Source organism: Pteropus vampyrus, unplaced genomic scaffold (assembly GCF_000151845.1).
Source record: "Pteropus vampyrus isolate Shadow unplaced genomic scaffold, Pvam_2.0 Scaffold18, whole genome shotgun sequence".
Taxonomy (NCBI): domain Eukaryota; kingdom Metazoa; phylum Chordata; class Mammalia; order Chiroptera; family Pteropodidae; genus Pteropus; species Pteropus vampyrus.
Window position 1 is genome coordinate 7622703 of NW_011888799.1, and position 15611 is coordinate 7638313.

At 34.3% G+C, this 15611-nt stretch overlaps 1 protein-coding gene across 4 annotated transcripts in view; it reads right to left on the minus strand.

Moving 5' to 3' along the window:
* SUPT3H (SPT3 homolog, SAGA and STAGA complex component) overlaps nt 1-15611 on the minus strand; it is a 449818-nt gene that overhangs the window by 91940 nt on the left and 342267 nt on the right. For all 4 annotated transcript variants that reach the window (XM_023527667.1, XM_011354759.2, XM_023527664.1 and 1 more), the window contains 4 exons: nt 12113-12188; nt 7015-7127; nt 6136-6243; nt 2584-2751 (listed from right to left, as the gene is read on the minus strand). In XM_023527667.1, coding sequence (XP_023383435.1) covers nt 2584-2751; nt 6136-6243; nt 7015-7127; nt 12113-12188 — 465 coding nt within the window. The remainder of the gene's footprint in view (nt 1-2583; nt 2752-6135; nt 6244-7014; nt 7128-12112; nt 12189-15611) is intronic.

The window sequence follows — 15611 nt, forward strand, 5'->3', positions numbered from 1 at the left end:
TGTGGAACAATGTCAAAGTAACCAATAAATATGTACTTGGAGTCTCAGCAGTGGAGGATGGAGGGAATGAGGCAGAAAAATATCTGAAGAAATAATTGCTGAAAATTCCCATGAATTGGTTAATGACATAAACCAATATTCAAGAAGTTCAGTGAACCCTAAACAGAATAAATACATAGAAAACCATGTATATGAATATTATGGTGAAATTGTTGCAAACCAAATGTAAAGACACAATCCTGAAAGCATCCAGAGAAAAATAACAGGTTACGCACACAGAAACAATAACACAAAATCTACTGACATATGATTAAACATAATTAATGCCAGAAAACAGTGGAATGATATCACTGAAGTACTGAAAATAAAACTGCCAATCCAGAATTCTATAACCAGTGAAAATATCTTACAGGAATGAAGGAGTAGTAAAGGTATTTTCAGAAATAGAAAAACTAAGAGAAACCATCACCAGCAAAACTACACTATAACAAATGCTAAATAAAATTTACTAGAACAAAAAAGGAAAATGATAACAAAAGGAAATTCTTATCATCAAAAAGGAATGAAGAACAGATAAACTAGAGTTCAGTGATAAAAAGAGAGGTTTCATAAATATAAATAAGTGAAGAGAGAGATGTGCCATGTTCATGGATTATAGATTTGGTATTGTTAACACATCATATCCCCAATTGATGAAAACATTCAACCTGATCCCTTTCAAAATCTCACAAGGCTTTCCTTTTTTCCCTTCCACCCCTCCCTCCTCCTCTCTGATAGAAACTAACAAGATGATTTTAAATTTACACAGACATGCAAAGGTCACGGCATATCCATATTAAACTTGAAAAATAATGTTTGAGGACTTGTAGACTTTAAGACCTACTATAAAACTACAGTAATAAAGAAAGATGATACAGAAAAAAATAAATATAAAAGCTAAAGCTATAAAGCCCCCAGAAAAAAAACACAGGAGAACATTGTCATGAGTTGGGAGCAGTGAAAGGTTTTAGACAAAACACAGAAAGCAATAAACATAAAAGAAAAAATTAGATAAATTAGACTTCATCATTAGTTCAAATCTTCTGCTCAGCAAAATATACCATTAAGACAATAAATAGGTAAGCCACAAACTGAGAGAAAATATGTGAAAAACATACATTTGAAATAGGATTGTTATACATGACACATGGAGAACTCCTATAGGTTGGTAATAAAAGATAATCCTCCCTCAAAAATATTTTGTAAAAGACTTAAAGAGACTCTTCCTTGCAGATGATATATGAATGGCCAATCAGCACATGAAAAAATGCTCAACATCATTAGTCACCAGGGAAAATGCAAATTGAAACTATAATAAGTTACTATTAAATATCCATTAGAATGGTTAAAATTAAAAACAGTGATACCAAATGTTGACCAGTGAACTCTCATCTTGCTTTATCCAGAAGAAAGCTGTTAAAGTTTGAATAAAAGTCATTGAGTATGGTTAAGTATTGCTGGTGAAAGTAAAAAAAAAATGATAGAACCATTTTGGAAAACGTGTCTTGCAGTTTCTTTAAAAACCAAACACATACCCTACTCTATGACCTAGTAATTTCATTCCTAGCTATTTACCTAAGAGAAACAAAAACATTTTTTCATAAAGACTTGTACAATAATGCTCATAAGAGGTTTATTGATAATACCTCAAAAACTGGAAACAAACTACATGTCCACCAAAATGAGAATGAAACTGATATATTCATCCAAGGGAACATTATTCGGCAGTACAGAGAAATACATTGCACTCCTACTGAAAATATAAATTTCAAAGAAAAAAAACCTACTGAGTGAAAAAAATTTCACACAAAAGAGTATGCATACTATATTCTCTTTATATCAACTTCTAGAACAGAAAAAACTAATCTATGATGAAATAAATCAGAATAGTTGCTGCTTTTCTGAGAATGATGGCAGGAGCTGACTGGGAGGAGGCATGAAGAAACTTGCTGAACTGATGGTAATGTTTTATATCTTGAGAGGGGTTTAGAAAACAACGAAGTTTACATATTTGTCCAAATTCATTAAATGGGATACCTAAGAACTGAGTGGTTCGCTGTATTATAAACTTTACCTTAAAAAAAGAACCTTAAATAAATTATACATAATGAAACATGTAGGTACGAAGCATACTGATGTCTTCAGTTTTCTTTGCATTGTATCAAAAAGACAAAATGATGAATGGATAAAGGAACAATATGATACATAGCTATAGTAAATGTAAATATATAGTTAATATAGTAAATACAGTAAAATTTTAACTGTAGAATCTAGATGGCAGATATATGATGTTCATTCTATAAGTCTTTTCACTTTTTTGTATGTTTGAAAAATTTTAAAATAAAATGTAAAAAAAATCAATATCTTGCTTTGTCCAAAAGAAAGCTGTTAAAGTTTGGTAGAAGTCATTAAGTATGGTTAAGTATAAACTGGCTACTTCTAAAAATTTGAATTATGAGAAAAACAGAACATTTTCCCTATCTCTGAAGAGAACTCAACCAGATCTTCTTTATCTGAAAAAAAACAAAAAAAAAAATCACTAACCTTTTTTCTTTTCCTTTGCTTGGTTTTAGCTGAGTCTTGTCCAGCACTCCCATTCCCTAGGGATCCTGATGTGGTTTTCCCTGAGTGCTGTGATCCAGATGGCGGAGCTGTTGGTGTAGGAGGAGGTGTATTCTCAGGAGAGTCTGGGTAAGACTTCATGCAAGACCACTGCCCAAAGAAATGTGGCTTTGAAATTGAGTGACCAGGACTTCTACTAACATTCAGTTTTGTTTAATGTTTCATGGATTTAATACTATTTGACGCTTACAAATATAAAAACACAGTTTATTATTATCCAGTCCTCAGAAATGATGCCCCCACCTTCTCCCTAAGGGTTTAAATATGTTTATTTTTTAATCTGTCAATCATTTAGATAAAATCAGGATTACTCAGATACAGCTTTCAAATTTCTGCAGATTTTGTCAGATACGGACATTTCTACATCTGACCAGCTGTCTTTAAACTGAATACCTTGTGGTCACTGTAGATACCTCTAGCTCCTCCCACATCTAGCTCCTTCCTTCATAAAATCCCGCCTATCAGGATACTTTGGCTATGACTGTAAGTCTGTTCTGTCTTCCATGTAGAAGCACTTCAAATACTTGAAGACTGTTATATTTCACAGCTTTTTCTCTTCTATAGGTCAAACACCTCAGGTTCCTTCAACCACTTATTATGAGACATATTTCCTGGTTCCTTCACCCCATGATCACTCCCTTTTAGACATTCTCCACTATGTCAACATCCATCCCATAAGATGTCGCCTAAATACTAAAATAGAACAAAGTTGCCTTATCGGTAACATCATAATATTGGCTCCTAAGAAATTTACAGGCAAACAAAAGTCTCTGTTTTTTCACATACGGTATTATTAATCTACCTCATCCTATCAGCCATATTAACCATACCATCTACTGGCCTACAGTTCTCTGTAATGTATTTAAAAAATTACTCTAAACTTTGTAAAATGTTTTGCTGAAATTCAGATATTGGTTTCAAGAGTATTTCTCTGATCTGCTTGCCTGGAAACATTATCAAATAGGAAAGATAAAGCTAATCTGGCATGAGATGTTCTAAGGAAAACCAAGACAGCTCCTAAAGATCATTGCTTCTTATGCACATATTAGAAAAAAATGTAGAAAGTTAAATTAATATTAAATTTGCTAATCTAATATGAGAAACCCAAGCTTAATTAGTGCTCAAGAAATTGCAATCATTAAAATGAAATGCATTTGTATTAACTCTACGCCGGGAGGTTCTGATTCCAATCCACTATGCATAGCATCTCCAGCTGGGTCTCAAACCACCCTTTTGAACTTATAGCCCTTTAACTAAGAAACCTTCAACTCTTCCTTAATAACTACGCATCTAAGACCTTAATTTTCTCATCGAAATATCTACTACCCCTCCTCAAAGAATCCGTTGCTTGAATATTTTAATCAAGAGTTTTTTCCTTGTACAATTATACTTACGCTGCCTCTGAGGCCTAGAGTATTCTCCCCACTTTTATCATCTCATCAAAGTCCTACCTTTCCTTCAACACCCAGTTTCCTCTTTGAAGTTGATTGTAATGTCTATGCCACTGATTTGGAAATTAGTATATGCTATCTGAAACTGTTTGCTTGCTCATTTATTTCCTTGTTTGTTTTACAGAATATTCTACCTCCCTCAAAAGACATCATATCAGTCTCCGGAATTCCCCTTTGTACCCATCTTAGTAAAGTCCTTGAAGCAGGCCCTTGATGTCGATTGCTGATTTGTAATGTTGATGAGTAAAGCTCCTACTTTACTTAGGGTGGCCATTCTCTTTGCGTTATGTGAAGTAATAAAGAGCAAGAAGACTTCCAGTCGCACTGAATGTTCATTCTGACTACCAGTCACATAGGAGGAGGGGTGTCTGGCAGGCCAGGAAAAAGCTTGAGGCTTGTACTAACACATTTAGTCGGGATGCTTTCCGACACTCATGCTCCCACCTCCCAGAGAGCCCAGGAAATTCAGCACACATAGGCCATTTTTCTTAACTGCTGGGTAGCTGGGAACAGCGGCTGTGGTTGCTGAGAAGTTGCCCAGGGCAGCTTGGCCACCCTGGAGAACCAAGAAAGGGGGGGAAATGAAGAGTTTTCCTAGCCATGCAAGCAACCCCTTGAATGTTAAAGGAAAAACTAGGCTTGTTATGTTCGCTGTAAATTTCTTCAATTAGAAATGTTACAACAAATTTGTGTGATGTTAATGAAAAGCATACTATGCACATATTCATAAAGTGAAAATGTACTGAAGACATTTTAAAGGGTGTTCTTTGACATCATAATTTGGGTTTGTAACATAAAGAAAACAAATAGTGTTTAATCAACTCCGTAAGCTTTAGGGACTTTTAAAGTATGCTGACTGATAATGATGTATGACCTTTTCTAAGGAAAAAAATGGATTTTAATAGGCATAAACATTTTAATTCCTACTTGGATTCCAAGCTAATCTGATTCTTTAAGGAGCATAAAAAGATGTCAAACTTTTGGCTTGTAATAATGTGCTAAATAGGCATGTATCTTTGTAGATTTATAAAGTATCCTAGAGCAGAGATACTTAAACCTCTGGGTTCACAGGGTTTACCGATCCCTTGGATCCACAGAATGGTTTCAGAGGGTTCTGAACACCCTGAAATTGTATGCAAAATTTGCAAATGTGTTTAATGGGAAAATGGTTCATAGTTTTCATCAGATTCTCAAAGGGGCTTATCTACTTTCGAGTTATACATTTCACCCAACTTGATCTAAAGCTCATTTCACAAATATACATGCAGATGTTAACCTAACCTCCATGCTGCCTTCTCTGTGGTTATTAGACTGAATTCTATAAAACTGCTTATGTTTGTAAAAAAGGTCAAATATTAGCAAATTCATTCAATAGATAATATTTCATTATGGTTTTTAGGCACATGCCAATTACAGAGAGTATTTTTTATACCAAAATTATACAAAGCCTTAAAGTTGGCAAGAAGATTTTATAGTCTTCATAGGTTGGGATCTCAATAACATAAACTGGATCAGAAGAGATGTGATCTTCACATGACAGGGCCAATCTAAACACAGAAGATAAATGGAGCCATGCTTCTTTAAATCATGTCTAGAGATGGATCGATAACTAGAATGTAAAATTATCAAAAAAGGCCAAGAATTATTATTATCTGAATAATAATAATCCTCTTATCTTTAAGTCACAAAGAAATAAATAACTTTGCTCAATGTTATTCAATTACCAAAATCAGCTGTTCATCTCCCACGGAAATGAAAAGTGCTCTGCCACTACCCTTCTTTCCCTGAAGGGCTAGGAAAGCTAAATAAGGCAGGGGAAAGGTGAAAAAAAGCATCATATTAAGTGGATCATTAGGGCAGGCACACAGTAAGTGTTTAATTAATATTTGTTTGAATGTCGAATGTATTAAGATTCTTTGACTAAAGTCCATTAATTCCTACATAATCTTTCCCAAAGAACTACAAATAGAAATACAAATAAAAAAAATCCACAGATGTGTCTGTCAGATTTTTTGACACTCACCTCAGCAGTGTTGTGATACTGAATGAAGGTTGCCGAAATGGCATGGCTGAAGGGGTCTCCCGCCTTGGCTACCATGTCCTGCCTCACAAGAAGAGCCAGATCCACTAACTAGAAGATCAGAGCAATGAAAATGAAGTCACATAGCTGGAAATAACTATGCATGTCACTGAAGTGGCAAAACTAAAAGCAATACATTCTAAATGTTATTGATAATACTGTCTGCCTAAAATTCTGTATTGTGGACATGAGCGTATGCTTTCATTGATAGGTAAATGAACCTACCAAAGGATAGAAATGATATATTCTGACCTTCTAGGGAAACTTTATTTCATAATCACTAAAGCAGCATTTTAAAACACAGATTTCTAGGCTTCAAGCCCCGAGATTCTAAATCAATATGTCTGCTCTGGGATGCAGTCTAGGAATTTATATTTTAAACAAGAACCAAGGAGATGATGTTACTTGTGGTCTAAGGACCATGTTCTGAGAAACTGCCAGAGGGCACTGATTCTAGACTCAGATTTTTGCAAGCACTCGGTAGATTGTACTTATCTAAAAAAGTATTTTTCAAAGCTCAAAAGTAATCTCTAAACAGGGCATGTATATTTAGAATTCAATGTTGAGAAAAAGTATGCAGGATTTCATTTTTGGTAACGATAAAGTTGCAAGAAACAGTCACTTTTACTCTACATCCACCAGAGCTGAAGATGCAAAGAAACGTAACTGAAATGTTTTAGAAAATGATAAGATGGTCGTAGGAGAAAACTCGTGGCTATTTTTATTCCTGGCAGAGCAGCAAGTGGAAGAAGAATTGATCATGGATAGAAATAAGGAGAAAGCAGCCATGTATGGCTTGATGTGACAGATTAAAATTCTTACCTGTGCCACAGTTTCGTATGCTAAATATGCTAAAATTTCCATAGCGACAACATTGGGTTTTATCTCCATACTGCTGCAGTCCAACCAGTCTCGAAATTTGGAGGCTTTTTTGGCTAGCCATTAAAAAAACAAGTATAGAACATTTAATTTTTGAAGTGTTTTAATACTGCAAATTACTATCACAAAGTGAAAAATATGTCTCTTGAAAACTGCATATGAAAGATAATACATACAAAATACAAAGTTTTTGAAGTTTTATTAGCGTCTAGTCTAGCCTCAAGAAATTCCTTATGCATTTGGGTCCTTTATTTTGAATTTATGCTACATAACATAGTATGCCAAATTACTTAATGTTTAGCACTTCTGCTGTGTCAGAATCAGTTATAAATTACCACTGGCCACAGCTTATGTTATAACAAGAGTAAGAAGAGTTATTTGCTTGATGTAACTTTTTATTTATTCCTGTGGGAAAAAAATCTTGCTAGAAAGAACCTGTTACAAGAAAAGGAACATACAGAAATTGTATTTTTAATACCCCTCAAAATGCATCTCTTACATGTTAAAAATCATAAATTTAGAATCAAATAGAATAAACTGCTGTCTGGCCTGATCTAAGCCTGCGGTTACATTTTCCTGATTACAAAGGATGTCCAAATTCTTAAGCCTGACTTTCAAAACCATCCAGAATGATTCAAACCTGCCTTTACATTATTCTCTATTAAAATGTCACGTGGCCTTGAGTATAATCTTTTCTGTGTTTGCCCCTGTTCCTTTCCCTCCATGGAATGCCTTCCTATCACTCTTCATTCATAAGAATCCTACCCATACAGGCCAAAGATATACTCCATTCTAGTCATTTACTGAACGCTTATATCATCAGATATCCTTTCGAGTTTGCTTATAATTTCCTAAACCATATTATAAGTTCTCTATTGGCAAATACCATGTGTCACGTCTCTCTGCAGACCTAACAGTACCAAGCACATATGGAATCCTCCGTTAAATATCTCTAAACTGCCACAGAGCTAAGCAGAGTCTAACTTGATATAGGGCCTTCATTATATATTACTAATTTAACTAGCAACCTGGAGGGAAAAGATTGATCGTGAAGATTTTATCAAGTCTATAACATAATCATCTTTTAAAAACCCTACTGATTATTCTTTTGATTAATCTGGTCCCGCAGGTCTATAAAACACTTAACAGTAACTTAAGGCATGATGTTTTGATCCTTATGGATACAATCTTCATGGATTCCACATACAGAAGAGTTTTTTTCTAAATAAATCACAGAAGACCTTAAGTCCTGCTATCGAAACGCACATCCAAAGTTGTCAGCTGTGGCAGAATTATGATAATCCCCCTTAAAGCTATCTCCCTAAAGTAACCAATCTTCTAAATGCTCTCTGACATGCCACATTCCATCTAACTAGTAAGCTGCAATAGCTCACAAACACTTGTTTAACATCTGTGGAATACTTCTGAAGTTAAAGTTAACAGACAGCAATTTGGCAAGATCAATAAAATGTACCTTATTCATTTCTCCCTTTGACAGATTGTTAGGAACACAGAAACAGATATTTTGTGACTATGAGGGAGAGGGAATAAACAATTTATTTTAAAAGCGAGAGTAAGGATAGTTCTTAGTATTCCGTCAGATCTGTCTGCCTAAGCAAAGAAATTAGTAGCTTTCTCACTAGATTTTAAGTACTGAAAATGTAGGGACAACGATCACGTGGCCACCACTGTATCCCCAGCACCAAGAACAGTGCTGACATTAGAAGACTCACAAAAAATATTTCTAGAAGAAATGGGTGAATGAACAAACAAATAGATGAAAGATATTTCTTCAGTAGAAGGTTAGGCTCTAAACGTTTCTATACATCAAAAAGATGCACAGAGGTCCCATAAACTTACTTGAGTTACTGCTATTTCAGCAACAAGAAAAGATTCTGAGTTAATTCTCTTCCTGTCACCTGGAACAGGATACCTTCAGAGATAGAACCTTTTAAGACATTGTTGGTTCCAGAAAAAGAGGTACAGACATCCCTAGTCATGATAGATTGTTTCCATTGAGAAGTGAAGGGGCATCAGAATGAATGAGTTCCTTTTCCTTCACCCCTCTTCTCAATATATCCTGGAAACTGATCGACAATTTAAATAGAATCCTGAATAAAGGTCAAAATCTCCTAGGATTATTAGCTTTCTGACACTATCTGGGTTTCTGGCCTGTGCTGGAATTAAAACAACTTCGGACAGGATTCTATATGGAAATTTAAGGTTACTTAATTCTTATACATTCTTGTATCCTTCTCATCAATGATCACTAGTAAAATTCAAGTTTCTCCCAATTTTCCATTCTCTCATCCCTGTATACTATTACATTATTTCTGCCTCACCCCTTTTCACCAGTCTTTCCATTCCTGATCCTTCCCTCAGAACCCTGTGTAATGCTTATTCCAGTCTGAAGAAATCTTCTGCTATTTTAACCTTCTCAAAACCACTGTTCTCTGGGTTAAGACTATTTGAGAATAGTCCTCCTCAGAGGGCATAGTTTTCTCTGGGACCTTTAAGAATACAGGTTCCTTCTTTCTTTCCTTCTATAAATATTTATTGGTCAGCTACTGATCACCAGTCTGTTCATTTCCCCAAGTAACAGAGGACCTGGAGGCAATGTATCTTCATTCTCTTAGTATCTCCTACAGAGAAAATATAGAACAAGTAGACAGCAGAATTCTTACCACAAACAGAGATAACAAAATCATATTTTAACAAATAACTACTAGCCTAAAATTTTTCTACCCAACTAAACTATCATTGAAATATGAGGGCAGAATAAAGACATTTTTAAGACAAAAATGAGAACTTTAACCACTTACAAAGCCCTGGGAAAAACAAACTTTGGCTAAGAAGAAAAGTTTACTATTGATCAACTTTAAATTTTTAAGTCCGTGATGTATATTAAAAAATTAAGGATAGCAACTAAAATAATAAATAGAATATATATGAAATGACTGGGGAACAATGGAATGGAAAAAACTCAATCTAATCAAATCAATAAAAGGAGGAGAAGCAAAAAAAAAAGCACAGTAAATTTAAAACACAAAATAAGACAGTGTATATAAACCCAAATGTATAAGTAATTGAATACATTAAAATTAAATTCATCAATTAAAATAAAGAGACTTTCAGATTGACTAAAAAGAAAATCGAGATATTTGTTTACAAAATTCACATATAAAACAAGTTGAAAGAAAAGGATTGCAAAAAGGTTTCCAAATTGTAACTAGATTAAAGCTTTAAAGACTTTGAGGGAAATGACTCTCTGACTTATATAAATATAAAAGAAAAGACTGGTGAATTTGACCAATGTCCCGATTCTACAACTTACCCTCAGCCTATAAACTTATAGACTTGTTATTTTAAAATGCACCAGAAGTCCCAATTAGTGAATGCTATTATCAACTATTTAGAAAGATATATGACTAGATCACAATTCCTACAGCCTGGTAATTTATCGGAAGAAGAGGAATGAAATGAGCCTAACACTCTGACCAGCGTGGGTATCAATTCTGAATTTGCTGACCCATGTGGATTAAGCATTCCCAAACACAAAATAGATTTTCCCACTAAGGTTTCAAAATGAAGCACCTACAGGTGCTTAGAGAAATATTTTTAAATGACCAAATCTTTCTTCTTTAAAGAAAAATTTAAGCATAATATACTGTTTATACTATAATTATTTTACAAAGGGAAAATATCAGTTTTTATCTGTTACAGTTTATTATTGTTACAAAAACTGAGTTATTAAAAATCTGCTTTTCAAATAAAAGATGTATTAGAAAATTTTAATAACTATATGGTTTTAGTGTCAAATAGCACTTCTGTTCCTTTAAGTGAATTAAATTTAAAATATGATTTAAAAAAAATAGTTCAATAGCACTAAATGTTACTTTATAAACTGCAGATTTATACTTATAAAAGACTTGAATGCCATTTTTAAACCTAAAAATTACAATACAAAAACCTCTCATTTGCTGAAATTGCCATGATCTGAAGTGTCATTTACTTAATGCTTCACAGATGTATGATGCCAAATTGTTAGTCAGACTGCAAAGTATATTTAGTTAGGAAAAAAATCTTCCAAAACATGTTTTCCTATATTTTACTGACATTTACATGGGGCACTATTTGAAATGTGTCATTTATTTGCACTTTATGATCTATAAATGAAGCTCTCATTTTCTTTTTCCAAATCAAATACATTGTTATTGTGACCACATAATAGCTTTTCGTTTAAAGACACCATTGTGTCTATAATCCCTCAGAGCGGGGTCATGTGCTACTTTGTCAGACTTGTAGCTGGACTTTTCATCACACATGCTCTTTGACCTTTACCCTGAGAGTTTTAGTCATTACTGAACTCTTGCTATAAGGATGTGCTGCTATACAATTGAGCCCACTATTTATCATGAGCCTTAGTGTACTTTTAGTAAGCCTGTGTGCAGTGATGGGACAGCATTCATTTTACCACGTGGTTATTAGTATTACAAGAGCATGGACTAATGAATTTGGCTAACACCGAATGCGTGCCACAGCAGGAGGTTACAGACAAAGATGGAAGAGATTATTGATATGTTCCTCTGTGGTAATATGAGTATGCATAAATAAATGAAAAATTTGTTATTTATGAATACATATTAGGGGCTTTTAAATGTCATGATTGTACTACGAGTCCATTCTGGGTCAAGTATAATCAGCAATAATAGTGTGAATATGACTAAGACACTGGGAAAGAAAGTAAAACGGGAATATTAGGAAAAATGGATTTTTTCTAACTAAAAGTAATGTGAATAATTAACATGGCTCTCTGTGTATTATTCACACCCTTTAAAACTCCTATTAATTGCAAAACAGTAAGAGTGGGGTAAAATCTTTTATGGGCACCCCTACAATGCAGGGGCTGTTCCTGTAACAGTTCTGTTACATATACTAAATTCACCCATTTCTAAGGAACAGAGATTGTGTCATACTTTACTATATCTGTAACTCATAATCTCTTAAACATATAATGAAGCAAAGTTAAATGCTTACTTACAGAAACTTAATTGTCGACTTTCACAGAATTCTGCATATTGAGCTGAATCCATAATTCGAGTTTGTCTTTCTGCTCTCTAATAGATAAAAATAAAAAGACACGAATTTTTTTTAAAAAGCAAGTAGACGAATATATGTTTTCACAGCTAAAACTTAGAATTGAAGTTCCATTTTCCTTTCCTAACTCTAGGTAAACAGTTTAGAACTGCCATAAATACCATGATACATAAAATTATAAGTAACAGTAGTTTTGAAGTTTGTTTCTCTTGGAAATAAAGTTTAAAATGCCATGTTCCATTCCTGTTACTGCCATTATAGCAGAAGGAAAAAACTAAAGGATCCTGCTTCATAGATTGTGCAGTTCTAAATTTTCTTAACTGTACCATCCTTTTAAAGAAACTGTGAGGAGATAACAAATCAAATTGTTAATGATTACTGTCCATTTGCCTTAAAGGTGAGATTTTTAAATATTAAAATAGGAGTCAAAGAATGGAATCCATGTATTTCCCTTCAGTTTGAACATGGAGCCAGAGCTAACAAATCCATATTTTAAATTGCAAAGAAAATAAAGAAAAAGGTAAACACAACACAAATCCTTTCATCTGAGTCCAGGTATGATTCACAGTTTGGTACAGCTTCATTCGTGGGTTTCTGATTCAGTACAGCAGATGTTTGCTGCTTCATTGTCCCACACGAGGTAGGATAATTATAATTCGCCCACAGTTTGGTGGGAAAGAATACAACCGCTTCCGCTTCCTTGGCGAGGGAAGCATTTTGAAATGAGACAGGCTGGTACTTCTTGGAATGAATTTCTGGCCAGTAAAGGAAAAAATTCCCTGAGATTTTAATTTTTTTTCTGCTTTGGAAGGACTTTCAGCAAGTTTTCTTTATCACGGTTGTTGGAGTCCATAAGTACCACTTATAACGTCTGTGGATATTTTTATATTTTTTTAAACTAAAATTATTATTTTTTCATTTTGTTTGATTTGGGTAAGTAGTCAACTGAATTCCAATGATATATCAGTTGATGAAATGAATAATGATACACTAGCTGCAGCTCAATACAGAAAAGATATAGATGGGAGGTGGGAAGTAAGGTAAAATTTACTAACTACTGTGGTTCCTTCTAAGATCACTGAGTATTTTTTCCCTTTCCTCTCTTCCACCCCTTCCTCCCTCCCTTCTTTCCTTCCTAAATCTCCCCCACACATACAAACACACATATGTGCTGATACAAAATCCTCTTGATTTGTTTATTTTAAACATTTTTATTTACCCTTTAGGTTCAAGTATCCTTTTTGAACATGTACAAGTAAATATTACACACACATATGTATATTATGTGTGTATTATACACATACATACATATGTATGTGCATATGAATCCTCTTCTGTATATATCCGAAACATCATGTTTTCTTAATGGTGTATTATTGGGTGAATTTTTATGTACTTAGAAAGTATTTTTTTGGTATGTGAATGCATAATTTAGATTTGTCCTTTTTTAGTGTATCTGGTACATGAATTTTTTTTTTTTTTTTTTTTTTTGCTAATGGAAAATAGGAAGTACGGAAGGGTGAATTTATGTGCTTTGAACATAACAAATCAGTTACTAATCTGTTTATTAAAAACACTTCTAAGACTGCTAACACTGTATTGTGCCTGTCAGTTAGTCCATTTGTCTGTCTGATTCTGACTATAGCAGGGACCTCTCAAGTTTGAATTTTTAGCTCCTAGAAAATAACTGACACATGTTAAATAATAAAATATTTGTGGAATGAACAAATGCTACCATTTTAGTCTACAATAAAGGCAAATGACTATCACCATAATGCAGCCAGTCCTTGATCATCTATTACTACAGGTCTTCTTTGCTACTCTTCAGCTAGGCAGCCTCATCCAACCAACACATGCTAGACTGAAAGAATTTAGATAATCTGAAGACAGATTATCTGAAGACAGAAAGTTCCTAATGGGATTCTTAACACTAACTTTTCTTCCACCAAGTAGGACAATCAAGATTTGACTTTTACATATATGCTCAGATAGTTGATATATCTGTGATAGGTATTTCTAGAAATGAAAGTCAGGAAAACTTAACCCTAAGAGTTTAACTTTGCCATGTTGTCAGCTTTAATTAAATGAGGTGTATAGCTAGTTGGAAGATTTTCAATCGCAAAGCCTATCATCTGACTACATTTAAAAGATGTTGAAGGCCTTTACATTACTGTTAGCTACCTTCATTCCTTTTAGAAGCCCCCCTCAATGCCTGTTCTTTTTTCTTCATTAAGCATCTTTCTTTGATTCCAGTTTCTCTAGCATCTAAGCAGGAACCTTAGATCCCATGAAGCTGGCCCTGGGGCATGCATAGGAAGCCATTTACTAAGAGTCTAGCACACAGCAAACACTCAGTGCAAAGCAGTTGACTCCAAATCAAAGATTTATAGGCAGTACAAAATGACGGCATATTAGAGATAGAGGGTAACTTAAAGTTTATCTTGTTCAATCACTCTCATTTTAAAGATAAGGGAACTGAGGTTCAGAGACAAGTGACTTGTCAAAAATGACCAAGTTAGAACTGAAACCTAGGACTTCCAATTCCTGAACTGGCCTATTTTCATTATAAAAAGCTATCTTCAACCTACAATAATTTTTTACTTCAATAATTTTCTTTGGAATCCTCTAAACTCCACACATTGTATTACTAAAATGTATCATATAGTCACTATAATTAACATGTCTAAATTGTTCATGAGAAAATCAAATTAGTGAGGTCCGGGGTCAGCACAAAACGCACAACCTGGAGATAATCTAGTGCAGAGTGTACAAACTGTAATGTACCCGATAGCGGACTGCTGTGCTGCAAACCTATCACAAGTGTGTAGAGATACTGTTTCTCCTCAACCTTCTGGATGCCACACAAGGGGGTGGGCACAGAATCCCAAAAGGTATACGTTGCCTTGTTTATTTATCTTGGTTTCGCATAAAAATATTATCATTTTCTGTGTGAGCCCTGTCATGAAAAGGCATGCACGCTATTCAAAGCGTGGTCAAGTAAGCTCAACATGAAATCAGAGACACTAACTGGGATGTGAAGATGATGATGAGAGTGATTCAGATATGCGCATCATACTAATTTTTGTTTACTCCTCTCTCTTCCCCATCAACTGTTTCAAATAACCAAAAGAAAGAGACAAATTTGGCCTTATAAAAGGATCCAAATCATTCAACATCTGATTATATTATCTCCTGTCCTTTATACTAACACCTTAAATCCTGGTAAAAGCAGTATATACTTAACCTTCATAGACTCTGTGTTCTTTAAAAACAGTAACTATGTTTTGCTTCTATGATCTCAGTGTTGGCCAATGTTTAGCTTGGACTTCCCTGGGCCTCAGTAAATGTTTGCTGGCTAGCCGAATGACTGGGCAGATGGATCGATAGGCTGAGGCAAAAGAAATGCATATAAATCCTTGCTGGTTGATCTGAAATCAGAAACT